General features: G+C 40.2%; 1 protein-coding gene across 10 annotated transcripts in view; it reads right to left on the bottom strand.

The window, feature by feature from the left end:
• The window catches only part of DYNC1I1 (dynein cytoplasmic 1 intermediate chain 1), a 186,318-nt gene that overhangs the window by 52,293 nt on the left and 106,820 nt on the right, over positions 1 to 27,205 (bottom strand). For all 10 annotated transcript variants that reach the window (XM_053981009.1, XM_053980994.1, XM_053981018.1 and 7 more), the window contains 3 exons: positions 22,279 to 22,441; positions 21,043 to 21,142; positions 16,190 to 16,315 (listed from right to left, as the gene is read on the bottom strand). In XM_053981009.1, the coding sequence (XP_053836984.1) occupies positions 16,190 to 16,315; positions 21,043 to 21,142; positions 22,279 to 22,441 (389 nt within the window). The remainder of the gene's footprint in view (positions 1 to 16,189; positions 16,316 to 21,042; positions 21,143 to 22,278; positions 22,442 to 27,205) is intronic.

Here is a 27,205-nt window from a genome sequence, read left to right as displayed (position 1 = left end):
CCCTGCTCCTTCTCTCCCTCCCCACTAATGCATAGATCCAAACAGGCCTCCAGCCCTCTTCAAGTGGCTGGCAAAGCTGTTTTTTATTTTAGAAGTTTAATACAGCCCAGATTTGGATTAATGATGGCATATCCCGTCAACCACAGGTACACGTGCTTGGGACAGACAGTCATTTAGCTTCTCCCTACTGAGAAGCCTGACCTCAGTACCCACATGTGATGTGTGTATGGCCCTGGAGACTCGGCTGTCTCTGCTCATGTCTTATGCTCAGATGGCACTCTGCCCAGCCACCAGTCAAACAAGTTCACAAAGACCTGGGTGCTAAATATAATAACTCTCAATAGGCAGTAACTACTGCCTTCAGCCAGAGCTCTTCTGCAGGAAACCACCCCCAGAGCCAGCACTGCCATACTGGTGCCATATGCCTACGCCTGACACCAGATGTATCTCAAAACAATACTTTGTCAGTGGGAAGAAGCAATCCGAGGAGTTCACAGGGATTTCTAGGCTCCAGAAGACCAGGTTATATTGCAGCAGGTTCTCAGGAAGCTCCAGGGTGAATTTTCTAGCTGAGCACATGCATGTGAAAGAGCACTACCATCAGTGGCATGCTGCTGTGGGTCACTCTGACACTGCAGGCAATGAAATCAACTGCAGCTGAGTTCACAGAGTCATAGAATTTGCTGAATTGGAAGGGACCCATCAGGATCATCAAGTCCACCTCCTGCACACGACCCATTAAGAATCACCATATGCTGAGAGCCTTGTCCAAACACTTCTTGGACTCTGTCAGGCTTGGTGCTGTAACACTTTCCTGGGAAAGCTTGTTCCAGTGCTCAACCACCTTCTGAGTGAAAAACCTTCTCCTGATAACCAACATAAATCCCTCCTGACACAGCTTCATGCCGTTTCCTTGAGTCCTGTCACTCGTTATCACAGAGAAGACATCAGTACCTGTTCCTCTTCTACCCCTTATGAGGAAGTTGTAACTGCAATGAATTCTCCCCTCAGTCTCCAGGCTGAACAGACCAAGTGACCTCAGCTGCTCCTCATATGGCTTCCCCTCAGAGCCCTTCAGCATTCTCGTGGTCCTCCTTTGGACACTCTTAATAGTTTAATGTCCTTTTTATATTGTGACACCCCAAATGTGCAAACATTATTCAAGGTGAGGCCACCCCAGAGCAGAGCAGACAATCCCCTCCCTTGCCTGGCTGGTGATTCTGTGCCTGATTCACCCCAGGACACAGCTGGGCTTCTTGCTGAAGTGGCAGATCCTTTTCTGTGCTTGAGGGACTGAAAGTAGAAGGACAAAGTGGTGGTACTGCTCCTTAACTAAAACCATGAAAAGGTGCCATACTCATAGTTCTTCATCCATAGGAGCTGAAGAACAGGGACTGAACCACTGATCACACGTCTGTGCTCCTGAGGAATAAATAAATAAAGAGGAAGGCCAGAAGTACACATGCAACTTACTCATAACCATTTGTTCTCAGTCCTGCTCATTAAGAGCAGCATTTACAGTTTCTAAGCTCTCACAGTCCCCCTGAGAGCTGCCCAACCTTCTTCTGACCAGGCAGTCAGGAGACTTTTTCATTCTTGCATTGCTATACACACATATATCTGGCCCCCTACATCATAGGGATGATATACTTCAACTGCAAATGAGGATTAAAACCATTATCTAGAAATAAAACAACAACTGAATTATTAAATAAAACCCTTTTTTCATGGCTGGACATGGACTGAGAATAATCAAGGAAAGTAGCAGTATGAGATCTGAACACTTTCTCTGGTTTAGGAACTTTTCTCTGGTTTTGCACCACAAAAGGTGTGAGATATCTTGAAAGAGGCAACTTTAGGGTGACTTTGCTCTTGCTACCGAGATACCTGGTATTGTACGCTGAAATAGAGGCTGTGTTCCTTCCAAGAGTCCTGTTTATTTTTAGTTCCTGTTATTGTGAGTTTGGATATTTCTTTATTTCATATAACTGTCTAAGTATAATTAGTAGTAATAAGAAAACAGCAGAGAGAATAGCAACAGAATTACAGCTGGTTTTGAAATTAAATTTGGAAAGGAAGTTAAAACATCATTTATGTGCACAAAAACCTGTACCAAAGAGATAATCTCTTAAGTCTAAAAGCTTCAAATTCCAAGACTTCTGCTCCTCTCCAATTGTCTTCCTATTAAACTATGAAACAACATCTGAAAGATTTTGTGCTGGCGATTATTTGCGGTACCATACAAAATTCGTCTCTACTAAAAATAAAATAAAAGCAGTTGACATCCTTCACATATTAAAAAAAAAAAAAAACCAAACAAACACTTCTTAAAACCAAATGTCAGAACTCTGTTTAATTAAAAAAAGGAAGTTTATACTTGGTTATGTTGAGTGTCGACATCTACCCCTTTGATTTACAAGAGTATAGACGGGAAAGAACAGATTGCTTTATTCAAGAGAAAGAAAGGAGGGAGGGGGCCCAATGTGACAGGAAAGAGTGTAGGCTGTATTAACTTCAGTGCTTGTTAAAACATGAAGGATTAATGGTAGAAAGGGAGGGAAGAATTGTGAATGTCTCCAGTTTAGGATCTTCAAAAATGTTTGGGGATTCTAAGAATGTCTCACCAGACCACATGAAAGCTGTACAGAGAGATTCAGCCACACGACTGCTCTAAATCCAAAGCTGGTATTGCTCCACTTATACCATCAAACCAATGGAGCTGAAATGTAGCCACAAATTAAATTTATTTTTATTGAAAAAGTACTAAGTCCTTAAAAATAAGGAAAAGAGTATGTCAGGAAATGCAGCCTTTCTTAGCTGAGTTTACAGGGTAGGTAACTCTGGCATCTAACCTCAGTGCTGACATCTGATTATTGCAGTAGAATCAGAGTACTCTGCCCAAGTCTGCAGGAAGGCAATATCCAGCCTTATGACTTCATTTTAAATAGAGCAGAAAGATGGAGCTTTCTGCTTTCATCTCTGTAACTGCAGGTTCAGCCCATGTAACTACAAGAGAAAAATAATCAGGAGAAAAGTTCACAAGCTGCCTTTGCAAACAGGAATCTATACTTCAGCCCTTCTGCAAAGTGTATTTGCTGTTATTATTCATTCAGCAGGGTCATGGTGACTCGGAAAACCACCAAAACTTCTTGCTGTATTGCAAATACAGGTAATCCTGATACTTCTCAAATTTAATACAGGGAGATCCTGCGTGCCTTTATCCATGACTGAAACAAGGAGTCAATTCAGTGACCCTGAATTACTGCACACACATGCAAGCCTGAGAATACAGTCTTTGCTGAGCATCATACTGTCTTTGTTAGACTGATGATGAGATCATTAAAGCCTGGAGAAATAAGGAGTAATTTCATAACAACAGCACATCAAAATAAAGTTTTCTTTCCACCCAACTTCTTAGATGCTAAGTACCCAAATATGTTTGTTTTCTCTGATTAGGACCTGGCTGCTTATCAGATCTCAGGGTCAAACAATTAATGTCAGTCTGCTTGCATGTTGGAGAAGCAAGCACTTGGTTTGTCTATTTTACTTAGGTCATGATACTCTACAGTTATTCATGAGCACTCTTAATAGTTTTGATTGAATTATTGACAAGCTTGAAGTGATGGGTCTACACCATCATTTCAGACCTGGAGCCGAGGATATGTGTCTCTGGGTGGAGCACAGAGACCTTCTGCCCGCTCATTCCACAGGCTGGCCACAATTTAGAGCAGATGGTAAGTGTCAGCTTGAGCATGGCAGTCTGGCATGCAGCTTGCATGCAGCAGGGCTCACTGGTTTCAGCTCAGCATTAGCCAAAGGCTTCTGGACCAGAGCTGCTATACATGTAGGGTCATGGCGTCACTGCCTGCCACCACTAACGATAGCTGCAAGTTGTGTCGCACAGAGACTACTTTATTATGATGGGTTTGCAACAAAATCCCTACTAAAGCATCTCAGTCTGATGAAGGCCTCTAGAACTGAGCAAATAATAGCATTACCTGAAAAATTCACTTGGGCACAATGGTTAGAAATGCCAGATAAGCATCTTATTCTAAGCACTGCAAATGAAATCAGATCTAGAGAGGCACATACTCAAAGCATCATGCAAACCAAAGCCTTCTGTAAGTGTTGCAGTTAGCCAACTCCTAAAGCATCTCTGAAGGTGAAGCCACTTCTATATAGCAATTACCTGGGGAACCTGGCCATGAAGGACAAATCCAGGAATTTTGGTCACTCTTCCTGAATTACTTCTGTATATTATCTCTCTGATATTATCCAATATAGAACATGGGTGTAACCTTGGCAGTCATCCCCATGCTCATAAAGCGCCCCAGCCATTTGCCTCAAGACTTAAGCTTCTTAATGCTGCACACTTGTCCAGGCAGAATGTCCTTCCTGCTGGAACCAGGACCAGGTGTCAGGAGTGAGGCTTAAGAGTCTCTTTCTAGAGGTGTTCCCATCTAACACTATGCAGAAGTAGAAGAGATCCCCCAGAGACTGAGCTTAGGCTGGGATTTTGGTGTCCTGGACTCTTCTCCTAACAGTGAAAGCACAACAGATAATCACTTGACAGCAAGTCCTGGAAATCCCAGAGTCAGACTTTAGAGAGCCCACAGAGGTAGCAAATTCCAGATCTGAAGAACAGGAATAGAAACATAAGTTATTCTCATGCTCTGGGGATGGTTTTGTGGTTTCTATGGCAGCAGTTCCTCAAACCAATGTGTCTGATCAACCAAACTAAGTGAAGCCACAGATGAATTAGAAACCAGTACAGATGCTGCGAGAACAATTATCTACAACTCAGCCTGTGAAGTTGGGGTGTAGTAGTCACGACTGCTAGTAAGAGAGTCACAGATAATTCTCAAGTGTAGCACTGACTCCACACCCCTACAAGAAATGCAAAGGCCATTAGAACCAAGGCACAGTCAGAAGATCAAATATATTGAACCAAGAATACTTTAAAGCCCCAGATGAGGAAAGAATTTGCTTAAGTCCATCTCTTCTCAGAAGTCCATGAACTTAATTGTAATTAATTCTTCTAAGATCTCCATTATTTTAATGACTCAAAAGCCTGCTTACAGCCAAGCAAATTGGTAAGTGTTTTCCTAAACAAGCAATTTTTAAATTCAGGCCTTCTGAAAGCAAATGACCTTCATTCTGTGAGTAAAGAAGGACATCCTGATGTTCAGATGGTCCTGGGAGGACTCCACAGACTTAGAGACAGTCTCAACTCAGCAGACTTCCACATCAATATCAGACAGGGAAGGGAAAACAAGTATGAAGTGTCAGAGACAGACTCACTGAATTGCCAGTGTTGGGAGGCACATCTAGAAATTGTCCAGTCCAACCCCTAGGTCAGAGCAGGATCAGCTGGAGCAGATTGTTGACGGCTGTGTGTGGCTGGGTTTTGACTGTTGCCATGGATGGAGACTCCACTGCCAGCTCATGTTGAGTTTCTCATCAACCAACATCCCCAAGTCCTTCCCCTCAGGGCTGCTCTCAATCCCTTCTCAGTCTAGCCTGTATTTGTTCTTAGGACGTTGTACTTGGCCTTGTTGAACTTCATGAGACTCACACAACCCACCTCTCAAGCCCATGGAAGTCCCTCTGGATGGCATCCCTTCCCTCCAGTGTGTCAGCTGAACCACACAGCTGGGTGTGGTCAGTGAACACGCTGAGGGTACTTCAATCCCACTGTCCATGTGTCTGACAAAGATGTTAAACAGTGCTGGTCCCAACCCTGACACCTGGGGACACCATTTGTCACTGGTCACCCCTTGGACATTGAGCCATTGACCACAACTCTTTCAGTGCAACCATCCTTATTCCTTGAGTGTTCCATCCATCAAACCCATGTCTCTCCAGTTCAAAGACAAGGATATTGTGCAACACAAGGTGAAATGCTCTGCATGAGTCCAGGTAGATTATGTTAGTCATATGAAGAATAACAGGCTTTTATATTTGCCCAAATCCATCACTTTCACTGATGTACCTTTTATAGGCAGTGTCACTATGTAATTGGAAATAATTAGAAGTAATTGAAAATTAATTTAACATTGCACATAGATGTGAGATTGAGAGACTGAGAGGCACAAATAAACAGCTATCTAGTGGAAACACTGAAGATAACACAGGCAAGTCTGTATTTAAGAATGAGGGTGGAAACATCAGTTGTTTTCATACTGTTCATTTCTCCTACAGTAAATTACTGTAGAGATTCTAGTATCAGTAGCCTGATTCTGCACCCATAGAGCATTAGGAAGCAGCTAAGATCACAGAGGAATAAATGAAACCCATTATAGACAATTTTTAATTCCCCTTTCTCCAAACAAACCTTAGTTTTCTGAAATTTCACATCCTGCTTTCGTCACCTGCAAGGCTATGCTGCTTGGTTTCTGCAATTTTTTTTCCGTAAGTAATCTTGTAGAGGAGGAAGGATTGAGATAAGTGTTTTCCAGTCTCAGGGTGAAAGCCTTAGGAACACTAAATCAGCATAGTTACACCATGTACAGTTGCTGACTCTGGAGTATCAGAGGACCACCTCTTGCCCAAAAACCAGCATCCCTGGGTCATTCACTCGCACCAGTGATGGGACATTTCATGATGCATCTTTATCCTGCCAGAAAGAATGGATTTATCCCAGAAAACTCATGTCAGTAGTTCTGCACAACTCCAGTCCAAATTTGGCTTAATAAATTTATTTAATAGACTAAGAGATGTAAACATGAGATAGCAAATGTTAAGCATGTTTTTCTCTCCATGAAATGAAAATGACTGGTGATTTAGTATATGTTCATGAACAATATGGAACTGAAGAGGGATTGATATTTTTCTTAACTACTGAACAGTGTTATAAGAGCAATCAAATGAATTAATCACAGGTCCTAATGCACTCTGGCACATTTTGTTGTAGAGATAATGAAAACACTCTGATCTCTCCAATATGACAAATGGTTAAAAGCATATTGCTTCTTGTATTTGGGACATTTGCTTGTCATTTTATGCTAAAATAAATACACTTTAACTTTTCTTTCTCTTTGCCCCATGGGAAACATTTTCCAAGGATAATATCAGTATCTCAGCCACGTGGCACGTGCTTCTGCTTTCCCTTTGTGGGAAGCCAGGAGTGTTAATCATCATTAAATCAATGTTGTCCATATACAAAAGTTCTTTTTAAGGAAGTCAGTCATTCAGTCAGTCATTCAGTCATTCAGCCATGGGAGCAGAGGGCGGAAAACTGTTGATTTTAGACTTAAAGCAGTGGACAGTTGTATCCTGGGATGTAATGATGGATTCCTTGGTTTCTGGGGCCTTTTACAGCAATTTAGAAGAGTAACTGGTTTATATTTTGTGCCAGGTAACACAAAAAGAGGCTTCACTCCTCACACAGAGCTCCCACAGAGACAAAAATCATGAGGTGAAATAATTTTCTTGAATTTGGACCAAATGTACTCTTCATTGCAAGTAGTTTGCACTGAGAACAGTTACATAACCCAAACAGAAAAGTCATGCCTATGGCTGTTTATCCATCATTTGCAGTGCATCTAGGGAATTGCATGGTATTTTACATCCTTTTTGGAAAAAAAATTCAGTGGAAGGATCTCAGTGACTTATTGATTTCACATCTGATCCTGCATTTCTTGTTCACCTAAAACCCTTTTAGCAATGGGAGTTTCAAATATACAAAAAATATTTTAAATGTAATGTTCGTATCAACAAAGGAAAATTGGGTTCTTTTTTCCCTTCCTTCCTTTTTACACTAGGTCATGTTGAAATGTAACCAAATCAACAACTTCTAAACTATAAAACAACCCCAGGAACAATTGCAGCATTTGGTGATTTTTTTTCTCTGCAATTTTGGGATAGTGTGACAAATCTGCATTTTTTTATCAACAGAGATTTTCAAAATTCTGAGTTGAACGAAAAATGTCATGTGTTTGTAAGTATCAATAATCTAAGCCATCTGCAAAGGAATGGTTTTGCAAAAGCATCTCTTTCAGGACACTGTGGATTTTGTCACTGCTTGAGGTTTTGGCAAACCATCAATATCACTATAATTTTCTCCTATGAAATATAGTTTTTTACTGAGTTTTTTTTTTTTTCCCTTAGCTAGCTAAAGTTTAAAAATATTGCATGTCTAACTCGGCAAAGTCAAAAGTTAGGCTTTCTCTGAATTACATATTAGATGCCAGTAATTCAGAAAGGTATAATGTCAGTTATCAGTGAAATAAAGAAACTAAAAAAAAAAAAAAAATTGAATGTTCATTGTATCAAGTAGCCAACATATTCTTTATATTTGGTCTGAAAGGAAACTATGGAACTTAAGAGAAGCAGCATCTTTAAGTACAGGTTCATTGCAAACCTCTATTTTCACACTTGCAAAAAGCACAATGCTATTGCTAGTAGTGACAGTGTATCATTTAAGTGTATGACATCTACCCCCTCCAAAAAAGGCTTAGATGTGAGAACAGCCTGAAAGTTTCTATCCAAGACAAGCAAAGTTGTCACTTCCTAATTATTTGGTTCATAATTGAAATCTCAGTTTCAAGTGAGGAAGATAATCTGTTAAACCTTGCTCTAAGCAAAGGAGCATTCTGTGCTAGCAGACTTTGTATGTATAAACACAGTCCTCAAATAATTCAGAATGTTAACTACTAACAGGGGAACCACACCCACCTTTTGTAATAGCAGTCATTTCACAGACTGACATGGCTACAATTATTTTGTTATACAAATTGGCTTTGATGGGTGTGTCGCTCTTCAGGGTTCTGTACAAGGCAGCAAGAGATCCAAGTCATTATGGAAAAATCGGGTTACAAAGGATTTGTAAAGATACAGTTAAAACCCCAGGGAAGGTATGCAACTTTGTGACATCCCTTAAGTCGAAATAATGATGCTTATTTGCTCTCTGACCTTGTCTGGAAGAAAGTTTCCTTCTCCCACTCTTCTTATGAAAAACATAATGATTTGAGTTCTGTGCAAATAAGTCAGGTTTTTGAAATTTTAGGACTGAAAGGTGAAGGGCTATGTGGAAAATATGGCATGCTTCATTTTGAACTGCAGATGCTAGTAGATTCCACGCTAACAGCTGTGGCATTTCAGCAGTAAAGCAAGATGGGTGATTTCAGGACTGGCTAAGACATTGTGGCACCTGAGCCAGAATATACATTTTCACATTTTCAGTGCCTTTTCTGTCCTCCCCCACCGATGTCTTTGACAGGAGACAGGAGGCTCTGTCCTTTGTACATGTGGTCCTCTTTGTCCCCCTCTACAAATCTGCTGCATGCAGGTCTCTCCTCTCACCTAAAACACCAAAAACCTTGGTGTAGTTCTTTCTAAGTACTACACTTAGCCTTCAGATGTGAGTGCAACTTCTACTGACTCACACACAATCTCTCCACAAGTACTAGGGCACTAATCTTAGGCCATGTGATAGGTATTTTTAAGCAACAAAGGCTAAAAGTGGTGTAGCCTCCAATGGGAGGAGCAAAAAACCACACCTGGTATCAGCTAAGGACAAGAGGGAAGAATCCAAGACTAAAGCCTAAGAGACAAGACGTGGGCACTTGCTTACTGACATCTTCATGGCACAAACTGTGCTCTGTATTTCCACATTCCAAAGAGAAACATGGCAGAGGACAGAAGTTTTGAAACAGGAACAGAGTAAGTATGTCCTTCTATCACAAGCTGTAGCTGAAACTCTCCTTCTCCGTCAGTCATATAGTAAGAATTAGAATTTCCCCCAAACTGTAATTCGAAATGGCACAACTATTCATCTACGTTAATTATTACAGTGTGCAGATAACCACACAGGCACAAATGTAAGAGCAACAGTGTCCCCAAGAAAAGGCACAGCAGAGCTTTACACAGCTCCACAGAGATCATCCTACCAATCATGCACAGCAGGAAACAAAACTGAAATTAAAAAAACCAGCACCTTTATCTCTGAAGAAGCCCCCCTTGGTATGACTGACAACATTTGGGTATGTGTTACAAAAGCCAGCAACAAATTTGGGACCCTGGGTGCTGAGGTATTCCCACTATGACAGCTGTCTCAGTATCTTCACAGGCAGACAGTCAGAGGCCCATTTACCAGTGAACTACTATGAAAAAAAGGAGGAATCTGATTCATGGTTAGGATCATAGGGTCATAGGGAAACTCAGGCTGGAAAAAAACTTTCTCTTCCAAAGAAAGAAGGGGTTTGTGGTTTTTTTGGGAAAATTTGCAGTCAGCTCAGAACCACATGTCTTCTCTGACATTTACAGTCCTTTAAAGACTGATCACAGGTACCCTCTCTCACTAGAAACTGAGGAATTAGGTAAGTCAGCTCTGAAATTGAACATGCTGGATTTTTTGATTGATATTACTTAGGAAAGTTTGTAAAGCTTAGAGAGAGTTACGGGTCTTTCATTTCTTGTATGTGTCTGAAGAGCTGAATCCTTGCTTGAAACTTAGTGCTAACAAGGTGAGGAAGTTTTTGTGGGAAAGCACCAATATAACTACAAGAGAAAATTTTCTTCATTTTTAAAGTATTCCAAATATACTTTCTGGACCTTCCTAAACTTCTTGTAGTATTTCTTTTCTTTAGAAGCTCTAGAGGGACTGAGCTCTAGTCTGGCTTCTACAGAGGAGGAAACTCAAGGACAAGAGGAAAAGGAGGATATTAGTCATTCAGGCTTTTACCTCAGCCTGTTCCACACACAAGTCTTGTGGATTTGGGCACCCAGCACCTTTAGAAGGCAGGCTGCTGGAGCAAAAGGCACATCTGAAGGAATTTATGTTGATTTTGAAAGAGCAGACAACAACAAAGAAACCAGATCAGGAAAAAAATAAGGCAACTCTGGCCAATATCAGCCACTAAATATAGCCTTTCACTTACCTCAATGCATCTAATTCTAAGATATGCATTTATGACTCCATCCATTTAGTTGAAAAGGGAAAGACCACACCAGGATAAGCAATGAAGAGTGGTCAAACACATAACTTAATGGCAGTGTGTGGAAGCCACTACAAAAAAGCTAGGGGAGAATGAAACATTTTGTGGTGCAGCTGAGTAGCTGATTCCTGTACCCAATCCACCAATATTTTCCAAGCATGGACATCTCTTCTTGAAATTAAAATAGAAAACACAAATCCTCTTTCCCACAAAAAACCTGACAGTTTAGTAAAAAGATGGAACTAACCAAGTAAATCTGACTGCATAGCATTTTAGGAAAAGGACAGAAATAGCTGCAGCTATTGAAAGTGATATACTTTTGAAATATTTTTGTGATTATGCTAAAAGTTGATCTGACTCCTTGAAAGAACTCTTAAATGGTTACTGCTTCCTCAAATAAAAGCTCCTTCATATGTGCTCTCCTGCTTTAAAGATACACTGAATGTAGTTGCTTCTAAGTGTCAGATCTGTACTTCTCACTGTCGTTTTGAGACATTTGGAAAAGACATAGCTGACAAAGAGGAAATTAGAAGATCAGGAAATAATCCATAATAAATCAAAAGACAGTCAATGCAGTAATTTCTTTGTTCCTGTTATGATTAGGTTGGATGTAGTAAAGCAGAATTCTTTACTGTCCAATGCAGAGTCCTCCAAATCAGAAAGTAACATTCAATTTGGTTTATTTGCATGAAACTAATATCTTTAGCTGTCTTCCTCCTCCACTTCTCCTCTCCTGAAATGATGGATGTTTGAGGCTGAGATCCAGATACCTCAACCAACTGTAATAAAACTTCCTCAGTTCCAGAAGAAAGGGAATGGTTTGCAATACCCTCAAGTCCCTTAGGTACACTGATTATTTCTTTTCTTTGTGACTTCTGTCTCTGCAGATCAGCTCTAACCCAAAAGCTATGAGATCTGATAGAAGAGCAGTGCTGTACACATGCTAATAGGCCCTGCTGAAAGAAGGTGTATAAAGCTCAGACTATTATCTACTAGCCCATCTACTGCAAACTGTGAGTTCTCATTTGCCTCACCTAACCAGATATGTTGCTGCAAAGTTTCACATACTTCTTCAGGTCATTCTGACTTAGAAAGCTTAGATCAGACCACTATGAAGCAGAAACAATATCAAGGGCAGAGATGATGAGTAGTACAAATAATCCTCATAATGAATGGGTAATGTAGATTTTTATTTGTATGTTTAGGGAAAAAACACATTAAGAACATAAAAGCACTTTCTGAAAAAGACAGAAATATTGAGAAACTTGGTTGGTGCTACTCTATCAATCAATGGTACAGGAATGTTCACATACAAGGCCAGCTCTGTGCATTGCAGAAATCAATATAGGCTTGAGCACATATTGAGTCAGATCATCAATAACTGTGAGATACTATTTTTGTTTTTGTGACTCCCACCTAAACACAAACCAGCAGTAGCTGTGAGAAGCAGTGTGAACCACTGCTTAAAATTCTCCCATCTAAACCATGGGAGAGTCAATGTGATTTCCATGTTGTTCCTGGAATTCATTCCATGTCAGGATACTGCCAAACCAACCCAACTAGGGTTGACTCATCTGTGTGGTTTCATAAAGTACTTCTGAAAGGTATGTGTCTTGCCTTTGGAATGCTCTGGATTACACCAAGAGTATGTGATGCTCCAGCATGGGGGAAGAGGACATCCCTGACTCTTCCCTACAAAGATATTCCCAGTCTGCACTCTGCAGTGTTAACTGCACGCTCAATTTATTTCTCACTACCTAAGGAGAACATTGAGCATTCATTCCTTTGGCAAACGGTATCACCCTCCCAGTCCCGTTTTGCTTCTGAGACAACAAATTTTGCTTGCATAGGAAAACAAATGAACAAATTGCCCAATCCCTCATTCTTCCATGTTTTCCTACTTCTAACCTTGTGGTAAAGAAATGTATGATGAGCTACAGAGGAAAAAATCTGGGAGTCACAGCTAAAATACTGTCAGCACATAAAGCAGAGATATAAAACCCCAAAGAAGGGCAAAAATAAAACACATAGGAAAAAATATTCCATGGGAGGTAAGAGTAGAAGCCATCAGGACTATTTTAGAAAGCATCTGATAGAGCACATGGCAGTACACATGAATTAATGAGTAAGCATGTCCACTTGGCTAATTGTAATTTTTCCTTTAATGAATATTAACTAAAATTGAACCCAGTATTTGTAGCACAACACATTGTAGAGCTATCAAATTTACAACTACTTAAATTGTATTAATGAGACAACAAGTTAATATGACTAAATTGGGTAAGAATTTCATATTTACAGAATACACCACTCCTCACATTTGAGGACTGAAATCAAATGGAGTTAGGAAAGACCATCCTTGCCAGTAGATTTTTACATAATTGTCTGTCATGGCTGAACTTTAGTTGAAGACCCTTGGTTCTGGCAACTTTCAGCATTTCACATTCTCCTATGTAAGATTAAAAACAGTCTCAGAAAGAGGTAAAGAAAATGAAGAAATTCCATGGTACACATCTGGATAATATATCAGGAAAGACAGGAAAATATTAAGGGTTCTAGCTTCAAGAATTTACCAAATGTGCACAATTGGTATCTGAAGTTCTCCAGGCTGCAATTCCAGCCAGCTCTTTAGCTGCTTCACAGATCTATCTCTATTGATGTTAGCAGAACTCCTGAGGTGAAATTTCTTAGAAGTTTCTCAGAAATGCCTTCATAAACCTATTTATTGACTTGGCTTCCCAGAAATGTCTTGCAAAAGCTCATTGACAGTCACACTTGAAATGAGTTTCTACTTCCTTGTGTCTTGCTCTCTGAGCCCCAAATATGGAAAGGCAAAACGTATATTAGTCAGCATCTTGTAGGATTTCTTGAGACCACTTTTTAGTCATTGGGAAGGAAAATATAGGCCTATTGGGGAAATACACTGTATTTCCCCAACAAATGTCCACAGTACTATAAAAAGTACTGTGTTTGTCGTATGTGGGCAACCCAGCTATAACAGTAAGGTGTGTGTTCATCTCTAGCTGTTGGGCTGGACTGTTGTAAGGTCATGTATTTGGTGAAACAAAATTGGGCCTCTCTCTCAGAAGGCCTAGAGAAATAACTGAATCAGGACTGAATAAGGGAATGTTTCTCTAGCAAAATGGTTATATAAATGATATGAGGCTGACTAATTATACAGTTAGTTTCCACTAACAGAATAACATGATGATCTATAGAACTGAAATCCAGACTATGAGCTAAGATATTACTCTTTTCTTATTTTCCATCTGAGTCAGTTACAACAAAACCTGTGTTCAAGAGACCAAGTTGCATACTTTTTGCTTTCCCATTTAATCCCATGTGGGTATCCCCATCTGATCTGAAGATAAGCAGAAGATACTCCTCATCAGAAACCCTATAATGGTGGTTCAAAGACAGATCCAACTCATAATGGACTTATAATGCAAATTATCTATGGTCAGTTTAAAAGGAAAATAAATATTTCCCATGGGCAGAACTGATATTCTTTAGCTGGAAAAGAGTGAATCCAGGATACATGTGCAAGCACAGTGTCATATATGTCTCTCAATCCACAGGTTTTAAGGTTCCAGTTCTAAAAGGGAGCACATCCAACAGCATGAGGACTAGACAGAAGTTCAGCTATGCCAAATCCCTGGCCACCACTTTGTCCTGTGTGTGTTTTTCTAATGGAGAGTGTAGCCTGTCTCATTGCTTTCAATGCAGCAAGTCATACCTCTTTTGTTTAAGTGTATCTAGACAGAACTTTAATGGAACAAATTTTTATGTCTTTAGTCAATCTTCCTCTGTCTACACAGGAGGGATACCCTGAATCTGGTCATTATTTTGCAAAATAAATCTAGTTTAAGGATTATCCTTCCTAGAAATGCCATCTATTCTCTTGGAAATTTTGTTCAAAACATTAAGCTGCGTGTATATCATAGAAGAATCTGAACATGGGATCTGAGCTAAGACTTAAGCAGTCTGAAAGGTCAATGCCAATTCAGCATTGGCTGTTGAATATGATATCCAAGAAAACACAAGTCCTCTTTCAAAGGTAATACACACACACACACACACACACACATATATATATTTATGCATATAAATCTGTATGGCATATTTGCAGGCCTAAACTCTTTGTGAAGTTGTTTTTCAGTATAGCAAATTAGAAAAATATGCCCAGAATTAAAGGTTACTTAATCGGGTTGAAGCAGCTACTTCAATTCCAGCAACTCCCTCCCACTATGTTACATCTGATAATGTACCCAAGTCCAAACATAAACTTAGTTCAAAAAGATGTTTGGTCCTCAAATGTAAAATGACACTTAGCATACACAATTAGCCAGGTAATACATATCCTTCCAAGAGAAGCAATTTTTACCACAGAATTATCTGCATTTTACTAATCTCTGATTGTTAAGTTTTACTTGCTGAAACTTTTCCATATGGCTTTTTGAATACCACTGTCCTGTGTTTAATTACCTCAGAGGGATATTAATGAAGAGATTTGAAATTTGGCCCAAGCCCTGTTCCACAGTTTGGACAGTTTGATGGAGATAGAGGCACTGAGCTGAACACTTCTGTCGATACGAGGCTGTGCCATTTCACACATAAAAGCAGTGGCAAAAGAGGAGTAAACAGACATACAGAAATAAAACACTTAACTATTTTTGAATTGTCCATAAACTTCTAAGGCAGAATAACTGTAAAGTAGCACTGAGTGAAGTAATATTTTGCTGACTTAAAGGACAGTCAAACTGACTGACCTAAAGGAATTGTTGGAGTAGTTCTTGAAATCAAGACCATTTTGATTAAACTGGAAGTCAGACACATGTCCAAAAATGCAAAGTTTACTATTCAATTTTAAAGGCAAAACATGATATTGAGCAGAACCAAGGCAAGGGTAGGCAGCTTGAGTGCAGAGGACGCGAGGAAGTTAACGTGGGTGGGAAAGCATGTGTTACTGCCTGGATGAGGAAGTGGTACACCACAGTTACTTCATAAGTGCGAGGGATTTATGAACTAAATCTCCTAGGGACGGTTTTAAGTAGACAAAGAATGACATGCAGCCCTGACAGGCTTTTGTTTGAGAAGGCTGGTTGCCTTCTAAAAACACTGGACTGTCACTTGTACTTTTACTAAATATGCCTATTTTTAACCTTAACCTTTTCATGGAAACAGTGAAGCAATGCACCATGTAGTAAATTGTTTTGTCTAAAGCATAAAATCAATGGCTTCCTCAGCCTTACCTGACAATGGAACACATATTCTGGTGTGGTTTTCTTGAACTTCATATTCCACACCAAGGCTACCCCATCAGGTTCATGTGGAGCATCTTCATTATTGTTATAAGATGCAACCATCAATTCAGGGTACTAGAAAAGAAAAGAAAATGCAAATAAACTAACATGGATAATGAAAAACCTACACAAAATCATATCAGACAGAAATAACCTACAGTAAATGTACAATATCTGGTTTTAATTAAAATAAATGCTAGTTCAATCATATTATTCTGCTTCATTTTGGTTTTACATTTTACTCATCCCTAACATCCTTAAAGCCCCTGACACTTGCTCTCTATCAGTTATTCTAAAATATCACAAAGGCAATGTTATTTTCTGCAGGTAATTCTTAAGAAAAGACAACTAGCAAAGTATTTGTAAAGGGAATGAAAAGGAAGGAAGAGGAAAAATTTGAAAGCTTGAATAATTTTAATGTATTTGCTCAACATCCCTTCAGGGACAAACTGCTGTCTTAATTGATTTTGATAATAAAACACTATGACCATAGGGTTGACTTGCTTTTATTCTGAAATTCATAATTTTTTTCAGCATTCCTGAAAACTATTCTTTCTTATTTCATTATGCACTCTTATTCTCTTATGCACAGAATCAACTTGAAAGCTCTTCTTGATGATTCAAATGGCAAACAAAACATTTTCTTCACAGAAGCTCAATTTTGCAAGATGCTGAGGTCATCTTGTAAAGCACAGGGTGACCTTGAATTCCACTGAGTCAGTAAGATTGATGCAATAAGCACTCTAAAATCAGAGCCACACTTTTTTGTATATGGATTATCCACTGTTGTAGAGAAGTAGATATGCAACACCCATATTTATTTGCTTTGTTTATATATACAGATATACATATATACATACATAATATCATAAATGAAAAATCAGAATTTCACACTGTCTTGATGATCTTGCATCATTTTAAAACACGGTAAGCAGTAACAATTTATCCACAAAACATCAATTACTTTCTGTCTACATAGTAACTCCCAGTTGTCCACTCTCAAATGTTTGACACTAGGCACATCTGACAACCTCTGTCCTTCCCTCTAAGTAGGCAAATACTTAAGAGGGATAAAACAGTGGAGATTATGGCATGTCCAGAGAAAAGCATGTGGCTTCTGCAGACCAAATAGTCAGCAGCTCAAGTTGTGCAAGACCTACACTCTCTTCTTGTAAATTACAAATGCTTTCCCTCAAAATTTCTCAGTATCTGCAAATTATTGTCACTTTTTGTCTTTCCCAGGTAAATTCCTGCCAAACCATCCACCACTTTACAGGAGAACAGTGCAGCTGGTAGATTCAAAGGAAGCAGGACAAAGAAACTCTCATTTGGGAGTTGTGAATTTGGTCCAAAGGCACTTTAACAATTAATAAAACCCCAAACCACCACCCTTTATATCATTATTATTGGGGTCTGAACCTCTGCTCTCAAAATCCATTTGGAAGAAATAATGCACACAGCTGTAACTTCTGCCACCAGCAGCTGTTGCTTCTCACATTCTGTACACTTCCGTGGATAATGGACCACAGAGATGATGATTTTTCTGTTCAAGTTCATCACTCTGAATAAGACTGGACCCATGTGTGGAAGAATCAGCAATGACACATGGACACCACAGCCTACCCCTTTCCCATTTTAAGAAAACTGACTAGATTGTACCTACATCCCTCCGGACCCTGGCTGCTGGCACAGCTTGTAAGAACGATTTAGCACCCAATTCACTTGCATGGAATTTAGAGGCAGCAATAGACCTACCATATCTTCTCCCTCATCAAGACCTGAGGGGCACCTGAGGGTGAATTAATCCCACACCTGAGATGCCACCTCTCTGGACACAGTTGTGCCAGCCCTGCCCTCAACTGCTTTCATTCATCTCACCCCTCTCCTCTCTCACTCCTGCAACAGAGCTTACAACCACTTCTGAACTGCAAGCTCAGCTTCTCCTTTGAACCTTTTCATCCCACACTGGCCCGTGGCCAATTAAACAGAGTGTGCAGGAGGCTCTTGACAGGACATCACTGGGGACCATTCACACGAGTGGCTGAGCCTGCAGTCATGAAGGGGCAGACACGTGGGCAGGCAGAAGCAACAAGCCCTCCTGCCAGCATGACTACAACCAGCTAGGATGTGTGACCAGGTCCAGAGTACCAATTTTGAAGCACTTTGGGGCTGGTTCATGCTCCTGGGAAGTTTAGTGGGCATGGTTCGCAGCACGTCTGGCCGTAAACAGACACTGAGTCAAATCTTGCTGGTCTATTGGTAGGTTTTGCAATCAGTTTATGTATTTGACTGGAAACACAGTTTAAAGTTTATGCAGATGCTGGGGTCATACCTAGTTGGGTAACACCATTATGAAGCTTTTTGACTCTTAAAAAAACAGAGCTAAGCACAGTACCCTAAATCCTCTCTGGCACTGCACACTCCAATGCCCCACTCAATCTACTTCCATTTACACAGTTTCAGTCCTCACTGGGTGCCCAGATGTCCTGCAAATGAGAGCAACATAGAAATGGTGCTGTGCAAAACCTCCTTCAAGGCTGCTGCCTGAGGGTCAAGAAAGACACATCACTATCCCTGAGACCATGATTTTCTTGGCTTTAGGTGATCTAAGTTAGCTCCCATGCACAGAGTAAGGTGCTATCATTCTTTGTGTTTACTCTCAGTCTGTTGAGCCTTTCCCTAAGATCCTTAAGCACCTAAGCCATTTTCCTGTTGCTCTGTGAAAGAATCAAGGGGCTAGAGGGTTAACTTGAATGGTATGAATGATCCCACATGTTTGAGGCTGTATTCTACATGTGACTGGGAACAGGGTAACTTGTTTAATCAATGCATCAATGTCCTTTGTTTGATTAAGCTTCTATTTGCCTCCAGGCTGTTTCGCAGCAGCAGTTTTATCGCAGAAAATTGAGCAATGTGTTCTGCAGTTCCCATGATTATTCAAGTTATTCTTTGGCACAGTGGACACTGTCATGTCCTGGAGCATGTGTGAGCAGCAGAGCTAATGGTTAGGTGAAATACCTCTGTCTGGCTCCTGCTCTTGTCTCATGGATACAACTCAAAGCGGGAAGGAGAGGAGGCAACTCCATACTCCCAAGCTACTGTAGGGCAGCATGCAGAAGCCCCGCACATAGAGAAGCCCCTGATGGGGTGCCAGGGAGCTGAGCATGAGGAGTTAACAAAGAGGAAAGCAGGAGGGGCCACCCTGGAACAAAGAGGTGGGAAGCAGAACATGCCTTCAAGCCCCAGGGGCTGAACAATTACATTTGGCAGTGCTCTTCTGAGGCGGCTTTTTTTCTTGCTGCCCTGGGAATACAGTAAGAGCTGCCTGTTAGGAAAATATCAGATAAGAATTCCATGTAATTTCCAGCCCCTGAACAAGTGAACAACCTAAGATAAGTGTTTCCTCAGGCTTATATTTGATTTCTGTAGAAATCCATATGTGCTTAAAGGCCACCCACATCACAATAGTGCATACCTGTTGCTAGGCTGATATTTTGTATGAAAGCAAAGGTATAAATCCTTCATTTCACACATGGAGTGCAAGCTGGCTATTACAAGAAGCCTCTCTGCAACTGGCTGTTGTGCACCACCCAGACCTCCTCAGCCTAGCAGCCATGCTCACTGGGACCCCCCGACTCTTCTACTCTCTGCAGCCTCCAGGTCCTCTGTGCAGGCAGCTGGCCCCTTGCCTGGGAAGTACCCAGAGGGATGGAAGCAGCTCTGCAACCTTTTCAAGGGGAAAGAGAGAAGCATGGATTGAAAGTCCCCGTGCTTCTTATCCTGTGGCATGCCTGAGGCTGGGTTTGGGGCCAAGTAGCCAGACTGGCTTGTGCTTGCATTTTTGAATTCAATGTCTTCTTGAAGCAGTTTTGTTATATTTGTATGGTGGATTTAGGAGAATAGTCTCCTTGGTTCTCTCCCCAGGGAAACCAGATGCTTTGCTCCGGGCCAGAACCTAGGAACAGGCTAACAATGATGAAACAGGACAAGGGGGGCTGGAGTACAACTGAAACCAAATTCATTTAACAGGACCTGTGATGATGTCTGATAATCCCAGCTCCCCAACAGAGTAACTAATTAAACTTGTTTCTGTACTTTGCTGATGCAACTGCATTGGAGAGCTTTTGGAGAGTTTTGGAGAGCTTAAGCAGGTCTATCATCAGTTTTATTTTCCAATGACAATGCTTTGCAGTGCAGAGAAAACTGGGTGCATTCCAGGCATGCTGCCTTAGCATGACCCAGAGCAGCTGCAGCCTCCTCTTCCATCACTTGAAGAGAGGAACCAGCAGTTTTTGAAAGACCTATTTTTAATAATTTCAAATTGTTCAGATACTTTCACATTTTAAGTTTTAGTATATTAGAAAAATTAATTTTATTTCTCACAATTTTGTAAAAGTTTTATGTGCTACTATGTATAGTTATGTATATTTAGCAAATTAATTTTAGTTAGTTTAATTTTAAACCTTTTGTCCTAAAAAAAATTCCATTTTTGGCTGAAGTACCGAAAGGGAGAGGAAAAGTAAAGACTTAATCTTGGTAGGTTTGTTAACCTAGGGTTTTAACACAACATCCTGATTTTGAAGACCAAGTAACATATACAAAAAAAAAAAAAAAAGACCGTTTCATTATCGTTCTCCACTCTTCTTCACAGTGAAAAGTGCTTTCACTCACACAGGGCCCAGCTGTTATCTCAAAAATAACATCCTGCTCTGCATAAAGAAGAGCAAACAGAGGCTGCCCATAAATTTTATAGGGGGAAGTGGAAGTGATATGGAAACATATCTCCCAATGCCACATCTTACCTGAAGAGACCAATCCATGCAGGTGACAACACGATGCTTGGACCAGTGCTCATCATAAAATTGCCGGTTAAAGGAAAGGTTGGCTCCTGCTTGAACATCTCTGTGTGAATTCAAACAAAGTGACAGATTTTCAAGTACCAGGGTTCAAATGCTGTGAAACTCAGTGCAAAAGTTTTTGACTACTTCTCAGATCTCTGCTCAGCCTGGGGAAGTCTGCCACTTTGATTTAATTGCTCTCACTGACTGTCTGGCTGAGAACGATGCAACAAGGAACAAATTTTAGGTCTGTTTCACAAAACCACATTTTTTAATTTCTCACTGCCTGCCTGACTCTTTGGGGTCACCCTGGGCCATCTCTGCCCTCTTTTTCTCCCAGGATGAACCTGGCCCTGGCATTCAGCTCCCACTCTTCTGAACCTTCACCTCCAAGCTATAACCAAACCTTTCTTACTTTTGACGCCTAAAATGTTAAAGGTACAGCACCTTCTCCCAGAGATGGAGACAGCAGATGCTTTGTGACACCATAAGGACAGGCTGAAGCTCAGTGCTGGTCCAGCACTGCCACACTGATGCACTTAGCAACATAGGGATGCTGTTCTGGGTTAACCTCCAGTAACTTCCATGCAATACATCTACATGAGGCTTCAACAGATACATAGCTGTTGCAACCTAAATATTTCCTCTCCAACTAACAAGTTTTACTGCTTTGCTCCCATATCAATTGCTGAAAACAAAACTTGTCACTTCTCGTCTTAGCTGTTAAGATTGCAAATGCTTTGGGAGATCATTTTCACCCCCACAATGCATGGTTTAGTGGGATCCATTACAGACCTGAGGCAGTGGTAGAATATAAACAACACTAGCTTGAATTTGTGAAAATATCATAAGCACACACACGTACACTGTTGGAATGTACACATTTACATGTAAATGTACACACATCTATCTCTTTCAGTTATTTTTCCAGAATTTTAAATTTCATCCCAAAAATGAAACAAAAAAATTAAACCAGCTGAATAATACATCAAATTAAAAAACCTGCCTAAACTCAGATCAATAAAGCACAAAGCTATTTTGTGCATGACAAAGTGACTCAGGCCTTCATGGAGAGATTTTAAGCTTTTCTTAACAATAAAAATGTTAAATTTTGTTTAAAATTAAGGCTCCCTGTTATTGGAATTATCTTTATATAACTTATTTTGCAGAAGCAAAAAAAAAAAAACCTCCCAAACTGACCCATCTTTCTCTTCTACATCTCTGCCACTATAGTCAAAGAAGATGTCAGAATCTTCAGCCAAAGCTCGCTCAATTACACGTATTGTGCGGTCAAAAAATATCAGGAATTCTTCTGAATGGAGAACTTGTTGCTTTTCTTCTTCTGTCAGTTCTCTAGGAGGAGCTTGAAAAATGAAAAGATGTAGTTAGGAGTATGACATTTCACCCCTTTCCCAATGAATCAACATCTTCAGTGGGGTTTTTTTGACATGAAAGCTTGTTGTAGCCATGTCAGGAGAAAAATCAAAGCTTTACTCTTAAAATCACGACTAAGAAGTTTTTAATATGTCTAAACATACTCCTGTATATTACCAGAATGTAGCCTTTACACAGAAGAGATCCTGTATCTTATGTATTTATTATTCTGAAATGGAAAATACTTAAACCCCCCAAATTAAATAAACTCAGTGTTCCTATTTCAGGAAATGGCCGTGACTGACGTTTAGGCAATACCTAACTGGAAAAAGCAGAACACTTATGTAACAGAGGACCTGTCAGAGGAGCTGAAGATAAAATAATCTTCTTAACTTATACTACAGTTATTTATATTAAAAGTTCTCACATAATCTCTCCCTTCAGTTCTTCCAATTTCTACTTGGTGTCACTGATAAATTCAGAGCTTCAGATGCTTCAGAGCTGTTGTGAAGTAAAGAAGTGAATAACCAAAGATATTCTCTGAGGCAGCAAAATTGAAAGCAACCAGCCAAACAGCAGTTTCTTTAAGGCAGTGTTATTCCCTGCAGAGGAATCCTAAGACCCAGAGCAACAAATGTCACCGAGCCACGGGCAAAGCTGCCTTGGGAGGGGTAGGGGCTGTCTTGGGCAGCAGTAAGAATAGCATGTCTACCCCAAGATGAAGTTGCTTCTTTGCATGTACACAGAGCTGCTAAACCTTTACTTCCAATATTTCCAGTTTGGCCCTTCATTTGAAAAACACTGTCTTTAAAGGATGCACCAATGCAATGTCTCCATCAGTTTAATGACCTGTTGGTAAATTACAACTCAAATATGAGCATCAGAGGGAATCAAAGTTGGGATGCTGCTGTTACTACAGTAAAAAATTCTGTTCTCAATTGCACTATCAGGGTCATATTGATATTCTGGCAATATTGTATATTGATTATGTATTTGCCCACACGTGCTTTTGAATCATCATTATGGTTCTATTTCAGAATTACTTGTATTTCAAGAAATGACATTAGTATCTTTACAGTTACCCCAAATCAACCTTGCAACTAGCCTAAATTCCCAGCACAAAAAGCTCTGTTGACAGAGAATTTTGTTCCAAATTTATAATTAGGAACACAAACAACATATCATAAACAGATTTACTACAAAACTATAGAGACTCCTACGTAAGAGTTTAACAGGAGATCAAAGGTCTCTTGCATTTAGCTTTAGACTACAGATTTGAGGTGTTTATCTGTGAAAATGACCTTGCAGTCTCTGTAGCCCATATTGGGTTAAAACACTGGAAGCCAAAAAAGGGAATTCAGAGAACACCCACCATACAGCAAAGTTTAACTCCCAGCCCTGTCATACATATCTCAATGTTTAATTAAACAATGAGTGACACAGTTTCAAGCTACAGCTCAAAATGATTTTCTAGTTTCTGTGCCATGCCACACAACTTCTTTCAGTGATCAGGCAGATGTGGCCCTTGCTCTCCATCTGATTTTCATTGGATGGAAATCATTGGATTCATGCACTCCAATGCCCAGCTGGATGGGCACAATGCCACCACCAGCCCCTGGGGCAGGAACAGATAGAAGGGCACGGCAGGAGGCAGGAGGAGTGACATGGTCATCACTTCTGTAGTACTCAGCTCCCCTGTTTTCAGCACACCTGCTCTCAGAGTTGCTGTGGTTGGGAGAGGCTGCTATCACCACGCATTGCCTCAAAGCTTGCCTCAAGTGGTCAAAGCGTTAGCTCGGAAAGACAAAATCTCTGCACTACACCTGAGCTGAACAGAGAGGGCAGGAGAAATGCAAAAGGTGGAGGAACAATTTGGCCCTCAGGAGCCAGAGCAGCTAAAAAGCTACAAACTTTAGCCTTTGATGATCTCCTATGGCCTTGGCCCTATCTATCCTACCAGCAGGTTAGTGGTTCCTGTGGAGCTCCACACATCCAGAGAATATCTGCATCCCCTCACATGGTGCCCCTGAGTAGCGGAGCGACAATTACCAAGGCAGGAGCACAATTTGCCCCTGAGTGCTTTACACAGAAGCAATGCATGTGAAAGAAAAAGCATAACTAGCAAGAAGTACAGCTTGACCTATTGCAGCATCCACTGCTGAATAGTAATTGGCACTGAGGGAACTCATCTGGCAAGGAAGCCTGTAATGAGGCAATATCCCATCGTCACCACTAAAGCATTGCTTTCCCAGAATCAAAGACAACAAGCATGACAATGCAGCAAAATGGCATAAAGAGGGGGAAAATAACTGCAAAGGCAAATGGAAAACTCGTGTTAAACTGCTGCAAATGGTAAAAATTATTTGCTAAATCAAATCCTCTCTACAGCTTGGAAATATAAATTTATTACTCGGCCATTTGCTGACTATAACTGCAAAGAAAATACAACCCAAAATCAATAGAAAGGGAAAAGGCAAAAAATAAACAACTTGGGAGCTGTGGAGTGCACACAAGCAGTGGAGAAACACATGACTGTAGTTCTACCTCAGCAAAATCTGCCTTGCAGTTAGCAATGATCTGTGGGAGGCCAGCAGTCTATTAAACCATCAGGAACACCTTGGGTAAAGTTTTTAGGGCATAAATCAGCTTACCTCATTCATCTGACTGACACACCAGATGCCCCCTGGCAATATTAAGCTTCATATTTTAGCCTTATTTTCTTCTTTCATTCGGCTGCCTCTGAAGTTTTATTTGAGGCAATCTCTTCTTACAAGAATGTTATCATTACTTTTTCCAGTATAAAACATTGCTATAACTACTGTAAATACATGAAGTATAAGCAAAAAATTCCAGACAGGTTTGTTCTTTCAAATATGGAGGTTTTCTAACCATTTATCTTTCAGAGACATTTCCATTTTCTCCTTCTCCCTGTCTGTCCATTACCTCAAATAAAATAAAAAGAACCTATGTAATTTTCTGCAATTTTTCTTCCGATCTGGGAGCTTACAATGACTTTGATCTCAGCTTTCAAGAAACACAGGCTCTCTTCAAGGAAAACTGAGAAACATAAGTAGCTGATCAAAGTGTGTTTTGTTTTGTTTTGTCACAGAGACCTGTGTGATGTGACAATATCTCCAGAAATTCCCTGTAAGAATACAGCATTTGTCTTCAAGTATCTGCTCTCCCTGGCATAAAACCCAAACCAACTACATCTAACCTTCTGTGCTGAACAAAGCCCAGTGCAGTGTGTAGTTTACCACTGCTAAAAGTTACGTGCTTATTGCCTGGAGTGCCATGAAAACTCCTGCAAAGAAAGCTCCGTAGTTAGCTTTTGTTTCAACACCATAGCTTCCTCATGAACTGCTGTGTCTGTGCTCTAATCTCACCCAAAGGAGCTGAACCCATCTGTGGCCCTGCAGAGCTCATGGCAGGAGGATCTGTGGTGCAGCCACCAAGTCCTGCCTGACAGGACCACCAGGGATTCTGTCTGTCCATGCACCCACCGAGACATCGATGGGACCCCACAGCCACCAGGAGCCTGCTCTGCAAAGGCTGGGATGTCAACAGCATGTACCAAAGAAGCCCTGTGTTCATGCTAATGTATAATACTGTACAAAACAAAAGGGAATTGACATTTAAAATTAAATTGCTGGACAGAGTAATATATGCACAGAGGGTACCACAGGGAAAGAAATTGTGAGGTGTATCTGTAATGAAAGATATTATATACTTATGCTTGAACAGGAAGGTCTAGAATATGAAACAACAGTTGAATATGATGTGAAAACAACCAATTTACTCAAGACTTATTTACAAAAATAGGAATATTTTATCATTTCATGTGACTTAACATAATCCGCAGAAATACCATAATTCACATCAGGTTCTTTGTCCATAAATTTCTTTGGACCAAACAGAAAGAAACAAAAAACAATATTAAAACATCTTGAATCTTTAGGAACGAAGATAAAATTGCTGCAGACTTGTTCCTATTCAGCAGAAGCATGTTTGTAGTAAATACAACATAAATAGTTGGGATAACAGTGCAGGAACAATATTAGAAATATTCAAGTACCAGAATTTGAATATTCTCTCGAGGGAGTTAAAAAACATAAAGAAACAAAACAAAACAAAAAAACCCATCCCGCATTTAAATAAATATAACAAAGATTCTCCTGGAATCTCAGCAATTCTAAAAACCTGACAAGAGAAATGAAAATTAAGTCCATTGAAGGAAAAAAAAAAAAAAACCAAACCAAAAGAAAAAGACCAAAAGGAGTAAGTGAATGAAAGAAAGGGCAAACTAATAAAAACAGTAAGTAAAGCAGGAAGTAGCCTTGTTATCAACCCAGAGATATAATGAGAGACAGAAGGAGATTATTAAAACCCCTTTAAGAGCTGTATTATTTCTTTCAGCATCTATTTAAATCCATGAAAACTTTAGATGTGCTGACGAAGGAGGATGTCTGAAAGGCACAGGGTGAGAACTGCAAGGTGCGAAGGGGCTCTCAGAAGCTTTCAGTCCTTGCCTGCTGATACCTCGTGATCCTCCTGTTTTTCTTGTGCTTTGCACTTTCATGTCAGTCTTGACAAATGCCATATCCTGCTTTGCTGTGTCCCATACCATGTTTTGATATATGTCATGTCTTTGTTGTGCTGGCAAGCCCCTTCATGGCATAACCACTAAACATAAAAAGGAAGAATTCAAGCTTTATTTAGGGATTTTTAAATTCTGGAGTAGCAAGTTGCAGAG

This window comes from Vidua macroura, chromosome 1 (genome assembly GCF_024509145.1).
Source record: "Vidua macroura isolate BioBank_ID:100142 chromosome 1, ASM2450914v1, whole genome shotgun sequence".
NCBI classification, from domain to species: domain Eukaryota; kingdom Metazoa; phylum Chordata; class Aves; order Passeriformes; family Viduidae; genus Vidua; species Vidua macroura.
Note: the sequence above shows the minus strand (reverse complement) of the source record. Positions and strands in the feature narration are given on the sequence as shown.